Source organism: Gorilla gorilla, chromosome 1 (genome assembly GCF_029281585.2).
Source record: "Gorilla gorilla gorilla isolate KB3781 chromosome 1, NHGRI_mGorGor1-v2.1_pri, whole genome shotgun sequence".
Lineage (NCBI taxonomy): Eukaryota > Metazoa > Chordata > Mammalia > Primates > Hominidae > Gorilla > Gorilla gorilla.
The window spans coordinates 63,568,733-63,586,071 of NC_073224.2; the positions used below are offsets into that span (position 1 = coordinate 63,568,733).

Consider the following 17,339-nt stretch of genomic DNA (forward strand, 5'->3'; position numbering starts at 1 on the left):
TCCATGAACTAAAAGAATATACCAAATAACCGGAAGTGTTAATCAGCGTGAAAAAAGTTGATCTGTAAGTCTTAAGAGCTATGTTCCAGCTTTGACTTGCCACAAAGTGAGGAACTTTGAGAAAATCATTGCCTCTCAGGGTCTTAGTTACTTCACCTATAAAGTGAGAAAAATAAATTTTTAGATGACCTCAAAGGTCCAATTCTGCTCTGAAATTTCATTTTTCTAATGTAAATAATACCTTTTCACTAGAAACAATGCCACTGTAGTACAACCTTGAATGTGCAATTAACTGATTTAAGTTTGAAGACATAATCCAAAATGGGTTTCTTCAAAGGTAGAAGAATGGTATACCATACAAATTTGCTCTTCCTTTTGTTCCATGTAAATTAAAACATATTCTCCTGCCTAGTTCCTTCTATCACAGGGTATACCTTTGTAATCAGTTATTAGTTTAGCTGTTTTGGGAATCACAGAATTATAGTTACTGGCATACACGTAGAAAGATAAGTAACAACATTACAAGCTTTAAAAGAAAACATTTAGTATGATTCAATAAACTGACTGAGGAAGCTACACTGAAACAAACCTGTATGTATACTTAACTACCTGAAACCCATCACTGGCCCACAACACACACACACAAACACACACACACACACACACACACACTACAAGTAAGACAGTTAGCTGAAATATTCTGGAACGTTATAAATTCTGGAGACAGTAACAAATTCTGTGAAAAGTTAGAAAATGGTATATAAAACTCAAAGGTGAGAGAAAATCAGTGAAAAAGAAATATACAATATGTTCATTAGCAAATAATTAAGGATAAATGGAGGATATAAACAGAAATACTACATTTTTCTTTTTTTGGCTCACTAAAACTCAGCAATTCTATTTTCTATGAGACCACATCTTATTTAAAATGAGTGAAAATATAGGAAATGCATGAGAAATCAAAATAACAACATAATACAAACCAAGTTCAATTGGGAACACAAAAGTATCAAAACACAGTGAAAATGAGTGACACCATATGAATTTCAATTAAGAGTTTATATATGAAAGACAAAATTTAAATAACACTTATTTCCAATTATCTTGCTATCTTTATAATGATCTATGTATCCATCAAGGCTATCAGTTTCTTCAAAGAAAGGAACCTATTGATGCATCTCACAACCCCTTGTAGCTTGCATATAAAAAATGCCTAATGTATTTGCCAAAGGTTAGCAAACCTCTTAGACAGCCTAAGAAGTTGGGGGCAGGGCACAGAATCAAACCCTAAAAGTCAAACATTATCTCTTGGTCTGTAATCCTATAACCTTTGCATGTCTCTTGTCTGCTTTGCTGTAAGGGTTTGCTGTAGGGGCTTGGTCAGGGTGGTGGGAGAAATTATAAAATTACAGGAAAAAAGCAAACCTTCTTGGAAGGCCGGAAGGTCTTTCAAAAGCCTCTGGATAGGGTTATGGCTGAAAGCAGCCTAACTGTCTTACCTTGAGTTAATAGCTCAGAGTAGGTAAAAAGGAATGTAAGGGAGTTTATCTAAAGAGCTTGTTTACATATGTGGTCCTAAGACTGGCCTTTGATCATTCACAGGACTGCTCTCTCCAGCGGAGGGCGACCAGATTAATTAACCACACGTGTTGACTCAATGCCTTTGTCATTAAATCTGTGCTGAATAAATGCCAGCAAGGCCAGTTAGTTGGCACGTGGCTGCCGCAACTCCTTCTGTGAGTGGCCCCCTGCTCTTTCACTGAATATCAGTGTCTGAGTACGTTATTCATCCATCGTGCAGCCTAGTTCTGTAGGTCAGACCCCAGCACTTTGCGAAGTTCCTTTACACTGAAGTCCCTATTTCTAATCGGGCCATAACCAATCATACTGAAGATGGCTACATGAATCAAGTATGTTCAATGTTCCCTTCTTTCTTCAAAAAAGCCCTTTAGGAAAAAAAAAAATTCTATTTACTTACTTCCAACACTTGCTTTCTTGTTTTGTCTTTTATGAGACAGTGTCTCACTCTGTCACCCAGGCTGGAGTGCAGTGGCGCAATCTCGGCTCACTGCAATTTCCACCTCCCAGGTCCAAGTGATTCTCGTGCCTCAGCCTCCCAGGTAGCTGGGATTACAGGCATGTACCACCACGTCTGGCTGATTTTTGTATTTTTAGTAGAGATGGGGTTTTGCCATGTCAGCCAGGCTGGTCTTGAACTCACAATCTCAGGTGACTCGCCCATCTCAGCCTCCCAAAGTGCTGGAATTACAGGCATGAGCTACCATGCTTGGCTCCCAACACTTGCTTTCTATTCGTATCTACTACAGCCATTAAAATAAATACTTTCTGATACTAATAATTTATATTAGGGTAACTATGCTTCTTTGCAAAGTTTTAGTAGAATTTTAAGTTTTGATATTTTACATATACTTGAATTTACAAATTGTTTGTTATACTTTAAATAAATTAATAGTGTTAATAATTTTAAATATCAAGAATATGCTGGGTTTGCAGAGAATGGAGAGTGTAAGCTGCCTGAAATAATTTATTCAAAGGTGCTGACCCAGTGGATGTCACAGCTCTATCAAATTCAACACATGCCCTTTATATTTAGTTTACATGGAACAAGTATTCATATAAGAAATACTTTACAATGACCCCTCTTAAGTACCTGAAATGAAATGCACAGGTAATACAACCAATCTACATATATATTTTAAAAATTAATACACTAATACAAATAAAATTTTTAAAGAAATTAATGATAGAGGCCAGGTGTGGTGGCTCAGGCCTATAATCCCCCACACTTTGGGAGGACGAGGTGGGCAGATCACTTGAGGTTAGGAGTTTGAGACCAGCCTGCAACATGATGAAACCGTGACTCTACTAAAAATACAAAAATTAGCCAGGTGTGGTGGCACCTGTAATCCCAGCTACTCGGGTGGCTGACGCAGGAGAATCACTTGAAACTGGGAGGTTGGAAGTTGCAGTGAGCCAAGATCACGCCACTGCACTCCAGCCTGGGCAACAGAGCGAGACTGTCTCAAAAAACAAAAAAAAAGAGAGACTTATGATAAAAATATGCATTTCAGTATGTAAGTCTCAGACATGATTATACCAGAAGATATACTAACCAGATGCTAATACCTATACATAAAGTCACAGTGAATGTAACAATTACAAATGCCCACAGACTGGTATATTGGTGACTCAAATGCCATGAACACAATCTCATTTTTTGATATGGTGAACCACTGGCCAAGTTTAGAACAAAGCAAAGTACAAGCTTCCCTCACTGTACACTGTAGTTACATTTCTAGATAATTCAGTGCACGTTAAAACTGAACAAAATATACTTTATGTTCCAACAATGTTTTAAATTTACTTAATTATAAAAAAGTGTTTCACCTACACAGATAGCCAATGAAACACTCAGAAGTCCTGCAGAACACAGAGCTAGTCTTTGCTGTTTACAAAGACTGTCCCACACACTACTGGACTACTATCTACCCTGGCCCTAAAATGCCCTTAAAAATCATTCTGTTAACTAGAAACATCCTCACAAACTTCTAGAACACCTCGTAGAAATCAGTACTATCCCTACCACTGCCCCCTTGAGAACCACAGCTCTAAGAGTATTATTCCTGACTGAAACAGCTGTGCCTCAGAAAAACCAAGGAATACACAAGCATAATAAAGTATTTGCCAAATCACTGCTGATTGTAAATGCTCATTGTTAATAGTTTGCATGAATTAAAACAGATAAAGGTGTCTATAATTAGTTCTGAAAGAGACACTTAAATTTAGCTTTGTTTTCAAGTCAAAAGAAATTCTTAAACAACATGCATATCTGCTGCACAAGAAAACTGAAGGAGAAAAATAAGGCAGGCAAACACTGACACTTGTGGTCATTCTGAGATTGCTTATTTGCAATCAGGCTAATTCTTGCTTTGTGAGTTCAAGGAAAGTAAAGCTGGTTCATAAATCATCCACTGACTTTAGAGGAAAATTACAAGCTTTTAATAAACATTTGACTTCTCTTCAAAAAGGGGAAACTATCTATACTAATATTAAATAACCAAAAACAAGTCATTTGTCCAAATCCTTTATGTAATGAAAAAGACTGCATCTGATTATAAATAAAAACAGTCAAGAGAAATAAACTCCAAGCAAACATTATGCGAAATTGTCTAGTCATCTCAATAAAACTAAAATTGGTCTCTAAATAATTGTGTCAAGTGACAGTTTTCAGAGTGGTATGGTGGACATTATACCTGATCTAAAACATTAAGATTTTTGTCCAACATGGGAAAAAATAGCTGGTATTTCTGGTAAGCCCTAGCTGGAATTAATTCCTTGAATTCAGGGACCAACCACTCATAATAAAGCACAAACAGGAAAGGAGACCAATATAAGAAGACCAGATTCATGTCTCCCTTCTAATGTTACTCAAGGATTTTGCTCATTCCCATTAGATGAAAATCATCCACCCTGGTTGAAGTGCTCTCCCCCTACCTTTCTCTTTTAATCTTTTTACCAAGGACATATTGTTGAATGTACATACATAGATAAATAGATGATGTAACTCCATGAGTTACTATTTAGTAGCCACTTGAACAGCAGATTTACATCTGATTCAACATGTAATAATCATTCAAAACCATTAACTACATGAATACAAAAATAATTATTTCTACACCCAGTAAAAACTGACAATTAGGAGGCATTACAATTCCTGTCTTTAAATTCTGACTCCTTGAAGTCTATACTAGACATGCCCAGGAAAATGCTAAAACCAGCCTGGACAGCTCTGGCCATGATGCACATAGTAACGGCCACCTATTTTTCCATCACGGATGTGTTGTAGGATTAAAAATAGACTTATGCAAGTGACAATTACAAGCCATTTATAACTATAAAACTTAACAAAATAGTTGCCAGTTTGCTGAATCTGAAAAAGAAACCTGTCACATTTACTGAGTTAGTTTAACCATAGAATTCAGATGTTAAAAGAAACTAGACTAAAGGAAGAACTTCTACAAGCTCTCCTGTCATAAGATTTTTACAGTTTCTCTTGACTGGAAACATGTAGGTTGCTACAAAAAGTTACTAAAGGAACTTTTATCTCATATCTGCCCTGTTTTCCTGAACTTTACGTAAAGTTCTTAACTAGCTTAACTTAAATTTAACAAACAGGTTGGCCGGGCACTGTGGCTCACGTCTGTAATCCTAGCACTTTGGGAGGCCAAGGCAGGTGGATCACCTGAGGTCAGGAGTTTGAGACTGGCCTGGGCAACATAGTAAAACCTCACTTCTAGTAAAAATACAACAATTAGCCGGGTGTGGTGGCACGCGCCTGTAATCCCAGGTACTCGGCAGGCTGAAGCACGAGAATCCCTTGAACCTGGGAAGCAGAGGTTGCAGTGAGACAAGATTGTGCCACTGTACCCCAGCCTGGGCAATAGAGCAAAACTCTGTCTCCAAAAAAAAAAAAAAAAAAAAAAAGACAGAAAGAAAGAGGTTGCGGCTGTACTTTAAAGTATGAAGTAAATTCCAGTTAAGTACACAGGCACCTTTTGTTAGTAATATTTGGAAGTTTCTTGCTGTTTAAATACTTGTCCCATAACAAGCAGTTCGGGGCGGGGGGGGGGGGGTCCCATTGGAAACTCAGGGACTCAACCCGATACTGGAGGGACCCACTAATGAATAGGTTACCCATATAACTCTCTTAATAATCAAAATCTATAATAATCCAGAGAGACATTAAAAAAATCCAATCAAAAGAACTGGCAAAAGAATAATAATTATTTAGTCCTTTCCTGGAGAAAGCGGTAGGGAGTGTCTCTAAATCAACTTTGTATCCCCTATACTTAATAAGCTATGCCTAAATGCACATGTTGGTACACAGTAGTTAATCAATATGTACCTGTTGAAAAAGTGAAAATATAAACATTCATTTATTATTCTATTAATGATTCCTGGGTATGCTGCACCAGTGTTCAGAAAAAAAAAAAAAAAATCCCACAATTTCTCTAGCAGTGCCATGTAATAAAAAGTTTAAGAACAGAGAATAATGATAGTACTAGATAGATTTAAAAAGAAAAAAAAAAAACACAGAGGATAAGAATTTAGATAATCTTGCTTCAATTCCCAGCTTGGCCTCTATTCTTACCAGTATTTGTCTGACATTTGGACTATTTTACAACTCCAGGCACTGGTTCTGCATCTTTTAAGTGGGTATTACAATAATAAACTATTAGAAAAGAGCCATTTGCATAACAGCTCAAGTAAGCTTAGCACGCAATCTGATTTTGAGTAAATACTCCATAAACGGTCATTGTGGCTAGCTTCATAGTCAAATCCTATGTAAAGAATCACCGATAAATAAATACTGATCTACAAAAACACATCTGTACTTCTGGAAAATAAGTTATTTTAAGTAAGTTCTTAAGCATTACTCTGTTAACTAGTAAACTAATTTTAAAAACAAAACGGTAGTGAGTGAGAATTGTAGTATGGGTGGATATAGACTACAAGGAAGTTGGGTTTTAGTCCTCTCCTTCAAAATTAACTAGGAAAAGTCAAAGCTCAGTCTAGGCTTTAGGTTTCCCATTTATAAAATTCTTTTTTTTCTTTAACGATCCTTCTAACATTTCTAATACAGTGGGGTTCTTAAAACTACAAAGCACATTTCATCAGCAAAGCTCAAAAATATGTGGACAAAATTTTTTTTAATATCAGAGAAAACAAATTCATATTCATTTGAAATAGCATATATTAATGGTGGAGGCAGTGAGATGAAGAATATGTATATAACTGTTAACCTTTAGCTTAAGCTCCAAAACTATAACTTTCTAGGATTGAATTACTGTCCCTAGAGTCACAGAGGAAAAACTGATAATAAACGCTATTTACTACAACAAAAAATTTTAAAAAACCTTCCCTACTGCTCTGCAGTAAGAAAAGAAGCAAGGTGCCAGCCCCAGAAACTAACCATATTAGAAAAATCTCAGTGAGTATGTAGTGTTAATAAAATCTGCTTCATGGCAAGTTATTAAATCTTTCTGAAACATTACAATAAGTAAACATAATTAGTAAAATCTCATTACCCCCAGATCCTGTACAAGTGTGCTATATCTATTACATCATTTTACTGAATTCTACGATACATGTAATTTTAAAGGGAAGGAAAAATGAATAAAAAATAAATGACAACATTAAAAAGTGATTTAAAATAAAGTTTTCTGCCATCAAGAACACCAAAAACCACATAAGAGCAAAAAAGAAGTGGGCTGTATCACATCATGCATTAGTAAAGTAACCCATGACAGCTTATTTATACAAACCCCAGAAAACGGGAGGGGGGGCGGGGGAGGAGATCTAAATTACAAAGATACACGGTTTCAATAGAAACCATAGGTCTTAACTACGTATTAGTAAAATCAAGAGCAATTTGAAAGCAGGGAAAAAAAACTTCAAGAAGAGAATGCACTGAAGGGGTTAAATTACACCAACTTACACACAAAAGCTTATACTGCTTACACCCTACAAAAGCATGTAAGAAACATGAAAACCAACATCTAACACAGAAAACACTTAAAAAGCCTGTACTTAAGAATAAAGTTAAAAAAGGGAAGTAAGCTGGAAAAAATAAAATCATAACCATTTCATAATCATCACATTTTCAAATTATTCACTCATCACTACACTTGCATTCAACATATATAATTTATCACATAAAAGCAAAATCTCTAAGCTTCTCCCTACCTTAGGTTTTTAGTCAAAACGAATGCAAACAATCACGTGGGATTCAGCCAAGCAGTGACGTTAAATTCTGCTCTGTCAGAGAGAGCATCTGTCAAGCCCACATTTAAACTGCTGCCTGCCTGTGCAGCAGCTGAGGAACCGTGGATTTCATATTATAGACTAAAACCCCATTAAAACTGCTCAAAATCCTTCCTGCAGCTGCCAGGCAACAACGAAAGAAGAGAGGTAAATCCTATTCTTTTCCAATACAACTGAAGCACTACATTTTAGCTCTGGCTGCTTTACATTGCAGCTCAGTGTTATTAGTAGAAATATGGATACTGAGACGAGAATACAGCACTGCATTGTCCAGCCAGGAAAATAGCAGATGTAAAAAGCTTCAATGCATCAACTGTCGGGAAGAGTCAACAGTGCTACAAGCAGAACGGGCAACTACAGCTCTTTTGTTTAACGAAAGAGAGAAAATGAAAGAAAGGGAAAATTTCAGAAGACTAGGACCCATATGAACAAGGAGGGTAACTCGAAGACAAGCAGACAGATGGACACTTTGGATACTGTGAAAAGCAATCGCAGGAGGCAGACTGTTGGGGGATGTGCGCATGTTCGATAGCATCTTTTTTGCTGAAGTGATGGCGTGCCAAAAGTATTTTCAGTGGGCATAATCCTCTTCACATAAATGGCCTGACCAAGGAAGGTATGTCAATATCTTGTGTATGATAGTCATTTAAATGTGTTACCTTTTTATAGCCCTGGAGGCACTAATACCTGATAAGCAAGTTCATACAGCTCACTGCCCTTGAAACTATGAAAAGGTTTCTTAATATCTGATTTTAAAATTTGTCATTGTTTAGAAGACAAGCTGTCACTGCTTTATGCAGCTAAATATGTAGCTTGGAGTAATTCTGGGTTATAGACATCAGAGGGAAAAGGCAAATAAGAAGATGTGTTTAAAGGATTCCTTAAGAAATTAAACTTAAAAAAAAAAATCTGTAGCCCTTTACAAAAAACATAGCAATATTCTATCAAATTAGGTCATACTGAATCCTTATCTAGTAAATTAAATGCTCTCTTAAAAATGGCTATCAAAAGAGACAATGCAGTGAAATTTCATTAAATAGTAGCAAGCAAAACCTTAACAGTTTTTTTTTCAATGTCCTTTTAAAACAAAACCTTAACATGTAACAGCTTTTAGTAACAAAATCTTCCCCCAACATCTCCCTAAATGAAGATAATGGACACAACCAAAGAGAGTATCAACAAATTTTAAGTACTACCAAGCTACAAGAAGATACTAAAAGGAAAGCATTAACATAAGATCACATAAGGTAGTGTGAGTTTATGCATAACCCCACAATAGAGCCTCGTGTTATTATAGTGCCCATGAATAGAACTTTAAACAAAGGGACATCAATAGTGGCTTTAAAAATTAACTATTTTAAATAGCTTATATTTTATGTAAAAGACTGATTCCAAATGATCAAATTTAACGTTGTCTCTGATTATCATTTTAGAAGTGAAATTCAAAAACATAATATGGAAATACTTTGATACAAAAACATCCACAAACGGCAATACAAGGTCAAAAAATTAAATATAAATGTAGCTACTATGCTTCCAGGCTATATTAATATGCAGTAATGAACTACCGCCACTATATGTGTGTGCAGGGCACAGATAAACCAAATAAACTATTTTAGCAACAATCATAGAATAGCAACTCAGGGCTCACGAACTTAAAGATATTTCTAAAATTTTACAAATCTATCAAAGATCCTGATTTTTCCTCAATTTCACAACACAACTCAGTAATTATCTAATAATCACAAAAGGCAAACATTTTTTAAAAATATGTAAGTACTGCATTCCAAAATGAAGATTAAACAAGTTTACCAGACTCTATTACACCTCAACATCACTCTCACCCATGAATTTTTATTCTAATAAAGACTAATAATAAATAGTACTAAAAAATATGGTTGTAAAAATTTCAAGTCCCTCTTGGTACCTTTATCTCTCAATATTGAAGTCACCAATTAAGCAGTTTTATAAGCTATACATCTCAAAACAAAAGTGTAAGTTTTTCTATTAAACCATCACCAATAGACTAAAGAGATCAACACTTTTAAAAGCCAAATGATAAAAACTGAGTGTGTACTGAACAGCATTTTACAGTAACATTCTCCCCATGAACTTCATCCACAAGCTATACTCATTAATAATGTGAAGATATCAAAAAAGAAGAGATAAACCAAAGCTATTTCTCTTCTAAAAATGTAAAAGTGCAGAACTATTTTGCATACTACTGAACTTTCTTGTTTTGCTCTCTTTTTAAGAATTAAAATACAACAGGCAATAACTGGAGAATAATTTTATCATTTAATAAAAAGCAGGCATGGTTATTTTAATTTTATATTCTTTTTAACAAAAAAATTTATAAGACCTGAGAAACTTTTAATAAGGAATTTTTTAAAGGCTAGACACATGCACTTCATTTATCAATGGGAGATTTATAGTTATATATGGATTTAATATCTCAACAGCTTAACATCTAAAACATACAAATACCATGAAGTCTAAATTAAGATGCATCTCTATCACATACTGTTACAAAATCATATTAGGACCAAAACTATGTATTTATGCTACATTACAATATGCAATAATTTGATGTTTTCTGTAATACTAAAATACTTTAGAGACATCTTCAGGTATATTGTTCTTATAAAAGCAACATAAATTATGATTATTTTCCATCATTTATTTACTCAGTCCTTTAACTCAAACATCCATTCAAACATCTGACCTTATTGTTTACTCCTTCTTACACCATCAAATTTAACTTTAAAAAAAATCTGTATGATTGGACTTCAATGAGATTCCAAGTGTTATTATATCAGCAGAAAACAGATACACTTAATTTATCTTTGTAACACTTAGAACAGATTATCAAATAAATTTTAAAAGCAACTTTTGTTTCTTTTGAATTTACATACATAACTCTTATATCTACTGGTATCCTTATGAAGTGAGCGGAGAGTCATTATTATTTACCAAATATGTCATTTGGAAATAAAAGCTTAAAAATAGTTCCCTGGTCTAAAAAGAATGGCCAGCTATTTAAAGGTACAAGAAGGAAAACACTGAGTTTCTAAATCAGAATGCTCAGCTCTATTATTTTCAGCTTAGCTTACAGCAGAACTATGTTTTATTGGTACAGTGAATAGCCTTGGTTTTCATTACAGTAATGCTGAGTTTAAATTCATATAAACAAATTCTAACAAATAGCATACTAGATGATTTGCTTTTAAAATTCCAAACTTAAAAAAATTGTTCACATCTTTCAAAATGCTTAATTTTTTTACATTTTATAAATATTATAACTTCTAAAAGTACTCTGTAATCTCAGAAACTAGAAATTTCAAACGCTGGTGCCTATATGGTTGGACCTTACATATTTGTTCAAATTCCCACCTACTTGCTCCTCCTAGTGGCTGCTACTATAATAGTACTTTCATTCATTTACGTCTAACACTTTCAATCAATATTTTCAAAGTACTTAACGTTATGTATGTGAATTTTACTTTATAACTATTCAATTACATGAAGATTTCCATGTAAATTCTATTTCCTAGAAGTAATTAAATTTATGCCAAGGTTAAACAAATTTAATATTAACCATGACTCTCTCAATATCACAGGCTAAATACATACATGTATTTATGCATACACTGTAATTTCAAATAAATGCTCCTATATTAAAACTTTTTAATTGATTTCTTTTGCTTAAAGAAGTAATTTTCATAATAAAAAGTTGGAAAAATTTAAATTACATATTCATCACTCCTTCTTGCCAAAAAGTTTTCTCCTGTTTTAATGGAATTCAAACTATAGCTCTTTGCCCACCTCTACTCCCTCGACATATTGGTCCCTAAAAACTAAAAACAACAACAAAAACACTAAGAACAAATGTGAACAAATCTGTGCTATGCACTGAAAACCTTGTTGCAAGATAACATAACCAGTTCTTAATATATGCCATCATGCACCTCACATATTGCCATCTCATAACCTTTTTAAAATATAGGGCTCTAACTGTGCTAATGACAAGTTCTAAAAGTTTAACAAATTCTCTGCATGTAAATTTAGAATAAAGCACAACTCAAGGATATTTAAAAATATATTGTGTGAAATTCAGAATTTTAAACAGTTGGTTTCAAAGTAGCTCTTTTAATTCTAACATGGAGACTCAACCAAGATATGTAACAGTGTTCTGCCAAAGCCATAGAAAATCAAAGATACTTACATGCTATATTTTAAAATTAATCTTAAGTCTAAGAACAATTATATCATGAATACTTCATATTTACAAAGAAAAGTTAAAATTTTTGAAAGTGTTAATCATTTATTACTGTCTGAAAATCCTACACTGAAGTTACTAGACCCTGAAAATTAATTTTGACAGGTGCATCTTCTCATTGACTTTCTCAACACAGTAGGGGCCAATGGAAACATGCCAAGCAGTGTACTGTGACTAACAGAACTCTGCCATAATCAACCTTGCACCGTCTGTCCCACAACTGATACATGACCATTTTACAAAAAAGGCCTCTGACTGTGCACCATACCACCAATAGTATGTCAAATCAATTTTAATTAATGCCAATAAATTTTCCATCTGCTCTTAAGGCGTTTTTACACAACCTTTCTAAGAAATCTAGTAACATTTTTCTCGAATACATTCAACTTTTAAATCTTTAACTTGGGTCAAAAGTACAAATGACCAGTGTACCAAGACAATGAAATGAATCCATCACCTCATCTCTTTAAAATGCTCACTGTGCTACAAAGGTATATTTTTAAATAAATTAATCTTGTTCTCAGTGACGTTATGTTGCCAAGGGGAAATAAATTATAAGCTTCGTTCCTGGGTTATATTTTCACAGCTTAAGACATTCCTATTTGCCCTGATCATATTAGTACCCAAAGTCCCTTTCAGGCAGTTCTGTAAACTTTTGTGCTTCATTTTTATAGAATGACTACAAGAGAGACAATGTGACTGAATTAGAAAATGATTGCCAAAGAATAGTGTTAAGGAGAAGAAAACATTTTTGGTCACCAATCTCTCATATACCACTACCGGATATTTACAACATGCTTCAGTGGAGGAGAAGACACTGCTGCTTTGCAAAGATGACCTGGAATGCCAAAAGGTCTCTGTTCCGCACTCATCTTATTGGAGTACTTTCTCTAGTGTTTCTTTTTGCTATGTTTTTGTTTTTCAATCATCATGACTGGCTGCCAGGCAGAGCTGGATTCAAAGAAAACCCTGTGACATACACTTTCCGAGGATTTCGGTCAACAAAAAGTGAGACAAACCACAGCTCCCTTCGGAACATTTGGAAAGAAACAGTCCCTCAAACCCTGAGGCCTCAAACAGCAACTAACTCTAATAACACAGACCTGTCACCACAAGGAGTTACAGGCCTGGAGAATACACTTAGTGCCAATGGAAGTATTTACAATGAAAAAGGTACTGGACATCCAAATTCTTACCATTTCAAATATATTATTAATGAGCCTGAAAAATGCCAAGAGAAAAGTCCTTTTTTAATACTACTAATAGCTGCAGAGCCTGGACAAATAGAAGCTAGAAGAGCTATTCGGCAAACTTGGGGCAATGAAAGTCTAGCACCTGGTATTCAAATCACAAGAATATTTTTGTTGGGCTTAAGTATTAAGCTAAATGGCTACCTTCAACGTGCAATACTGGAAGAAAGCAGACAATATCATGATATAATTCAACAGGAATACTTAGATACGTACTATAATTTGACCATTAAAACACTAATGGGCATGAACTGGGTTGCAACATACTGTCCACATATTCCATATGTTATGAAAACTGACAGTGACATGTTTGTCAACACCGAATATTTAATCAATAAGTTACTGAAGCCAGATCTGCCTCCCAGACATAACTATTTCACTGGTTACCTAATGCGAGGATATGCACCCAATCGAAACAAAGATAGCAAGTGGTACATGCCACCAGACCTCTACCCAAGTGAGCGTTATCCTGTCTTCTGTTCTGGAACTGGTTATGTTTTTTCTGGAGATCTGGCAGAAAAGATTTTTAAAGTTTCTTTAGGTATCCGCCGTTTGCACTTGGAAGATGTGTATGTAGGGATCTGTCTTGCCAAGCTGAGAATTGATCCTGTACCCCCTCCCAATGAGTTTGTGTTCAATCACTGGCGAGTCTCTTATTCAAGCTGTAAATACAGCCACCTAATTACCTCTCATCAGTTCCAGCCTAGTGAACTGATAAAATACTGGAACCATTTACAACAAAATAAGCACAATGCCTGTGCCAACGCAGCAAAAGAAAAGGCAGGCAGGTATCGCCACCGTAAACTACATTAGAAAAGACAATTTTTTTTCAAATGTGCAATTTGTAAATATTGCTAAAAGCATGTATAGTTAGAACTGATTACATCCGTAGGACAAGTTTTAGTTAAAACTCATCGCATAAAGAAATTAAAGAAGTATTTTTTTAATTTCTGAAGAAGTTAATTCTTAAAACTATAACATTATATAACAAAAAAGGTTTCCCAAAAGAATCTATTTAAAAAACTGTATAAGGAGATTCTGTGTATTAACATGCAATAACAAGCATGCATAAATCAATGGTTCAAGTCTTCTGTTAGGGGCCAATAAAATGTATCTGCATACATTTTCCACACAAATTTTAATTCAAGAAATGACAGTCAAAAGATCCTTCATTTTAGATTAAGCTTTTCATTTTAATATATAATTTAATGTAAATAAAACATCACTATCAATTTTAAGAAAACTTTTTAATTGTGCAAAGGATAAATTTTTTGACCTGACTACTTTAGGGTTCTAAATGCAATAAGATTTAGTTGAGTTATTCCACAAACACATTATAAAGTTCAGATGTTTCATCAATGCAGTTCTCACGAAAGTATTTACTTTTTAAAAATAACTGAGATATTATTTTAAATTTCTTTTATTAATACTTTCTTTTATTAATATATGGGGGAAAATTATTTTGACATGACGTGGTAAAATGTGAAAAACTAACGTGTCTCAGGCTCAAGTTTTCATAGTTATTAAATGTTTCAAAATAGACAAGTTTTGTTTCCTCATTGGTGTTAAGAACCAAACTCCTATTTCAATGAGTTATTGGATTAGACCAATTACTGCACTCTCAAACAGCACCACCATTTAATTTCATGTATATCTAACTTCGAATATATCTGTAAAGATAATCGAAGCAAAAGTAATCACTTAAAGGCACAAATAGGATGTACTGTTGAAAAAGATAAAGAATGCAGGTGCAGTTTCATTCAACACATTTTTAAGATGCATGTCTGCCAAAATGCAACATACGGGAAGTTTATTTCCTGACAGCAGGTGTACACATGCCAACACTTAATCATTTTATGGCACCTATTTCTTTCTTGGAGTGCCAAGTTTGCAAACCTGCAGTTTTTAATTTGGTAGATGACAAATATTCTGAATCACCAATTAAAAACCTTTTTGGGAGGGATGGGGAAAACTACAAACGTTTGACAAACAATTCTAGGATGAACAATGTATACAATGCACTTTTATGAAGTTTTTAAAAATAAAGGAAAACAAAAAACTTTACTGAGTGTTATAAGTATTTTCACAATAATTTTGACTCCATCATGAATTTTAAAATCAAGAAATACCAACCTACTAGCTAAAATAGTGTTTTTATTCCATACAAGTATGTAAATTTGTCAATCTTAATTTAGTCAGAATGTTTCTTAATTCTAATAACAATCATTTTTACCTCTTATTCTATTATTAAGGGATAAATCACCAGAAGAAAATTGTAACATTTGTGAAACTTGAAAACACTAAAACTGTTTAAGTACTTATCTCCATTTCAAATCAGTAGCCTAAGTGTTCTACTCTAAATCAAGTGATTCTGAAAGCTGATCTATGTAACACACCCCAGCTCTTGGATCAAGTCTGTTTTTCACTTAATTTATTCTATGACTACAGAAATACCAGAATTACTTAATAAAAGTCACACATAAGGGGATAATACCAAATCAGATCAGTATGTTTGACAGAAGACAAAAGGAATCCTTCCCTCAGTGTAGAATAATGCTGATTTATGCTTCAAAAGTTTTAAAAACAGTGTGTGTGTTTGCATACACAGGTGTGTACATAGAAAGAGAACTCAAGTTCTACTTGTCCAAATTATGACTATAGTGCAGGATCTTTAAAAGATAGTAATTTCCATCTGGAAAAAGTTTTTTAAAAAATGACTCATGAAAAACTGATAACAGACACCTAAATTCTTCCTATCTCAAGTTTCAATTTAAAATCTATAAAATTTATAAAATCTATGTAAATTTCTATATTCCTAACATTATCTTGAAAAACGATAGTAATCTGATATCAGACACTGTGAGTTCTCAAAGGGGACTGGATCAAACAGTAAAGTGTCTTTGTACTGTTCAAAATCCTTACTTTAAAATAAATATTCTATTAATTTACTTTTGACTTTTCCGCAACAATACTCAAGTCGTTTTCTTAAGCAAAATAAGCTGATAGTGTATATAAACATCTCACCACTTGTTAACTGTGTCTTCTTCATCCCGACACTATGTGATTTTTATATACATAAAAATATAATTTTAAATGACAGCTTTGCTTTTGGTCAAAGGGTACACAAATAACTAATCTTTATGTTCATAGTGTTAATAGGTACTTCAGAAGATGAAAACACCAAAACTTTCAATACTTAGAATACTTATTTATTTTGATCAAGTATATAAGTGCTGAAATTCTAATTCAACCAAATAATTGAGATTTCTCCTCACACCTCTTTGTATACAGCATAATCACATATAATCTCAACTGCAATTTTATTAATGTGCTATTTCCAGCAAATTCTACAAAAATAATACCAATAACAGCAGTAGAAACTATTTAATGATTGTACAAGCAGTATGCTTGGTACTGTGTTAAAGCACTTTACATACATGATCTCATAACAACCCTCAGGAACAACACTAAGAGACAGGAAGGACTCGTGTAAGAGGTTAAATACCTAAGATCACACAGCTAGTAAAGCAGCAGATTTCCATTTCAAGGATCATGTTTTTTTTTTTTTTTTAGACGGAGTCTTGCTCTGTCGCCCAGGCTGGAGTGCAGTGGCCCGATCTCGGCTCACTGCAAGCTCCGCCTCCCGGATTCACGCCATTCTCCTGCCTCAGCCTCCCGAATAGCTGGGACTACAGGTGCCTGCCACCGCGCCCGGCTGATTTTTTTTTTTTTTTGTATTTTTAGTAGAGATGGGGTTTCACCGTGTTAGCCAGGACGGTCTCGATCTCCTGACCTCGTGATCCGCCCGCCTCGGCCTCCCAAAGTGCTGGGATTACAGGCTTGAGCCACCGCGCCCGGCCGAGGATCATGTTCTTAATCATTACACTGTTCTGCTATTATTTCACATGTGACAGCTGATTAAAAGAAAAAGTCTAGAGCTGAGCAAAAATGGTCTGTCCCTTTAT

The 17,339-nt window shown here is 34.4% G+C and overlaps 2 protein-coding genes across 2 annotated transcripts in view; one reads left to right on the top strand and one right to left on the bottom strand.

Annotated features, from left to right (window-relative positions):
• CDC73 (cell division cycle 73) overlaps positions 1-17,339 on the bottom strand; it is a 131,450-nt gene that overhangs the window by 59,363 nt on the left and 54,748 nt on the right. The gene's annotated exons all lie outside the window — the stretch shown is intronic.
• On the top strand, positions 7,817-15,438 carry B3GALT2 (beta-1,3-galactosyltransferase 2). Its single transcript, XM_004028081.5, has 2 exons — positions 7,817-8,461; positions 12,799-15,438. Exon 2 carries the CDS (start codon positions 12,919-12,921, stop codon positions 14,185-14,187), a length of 1,269 nt encoding a protein of 422 aa, XP_004028130.1. The 5' UTR covers positions 7,817-8,461; positions 12,799-12,918; the 3' UTR covers positions 14,188-15,438.

Excerpts from the sequence above, each read along its gene's own strand:
- B3GALT2 (XM_004028081.5), top strand. The coding sequence starts at position 12,919 with ATGCTTCAGTGGAGGAGAAGACACTGCTGCTTTGCAAAGATGACCTGG.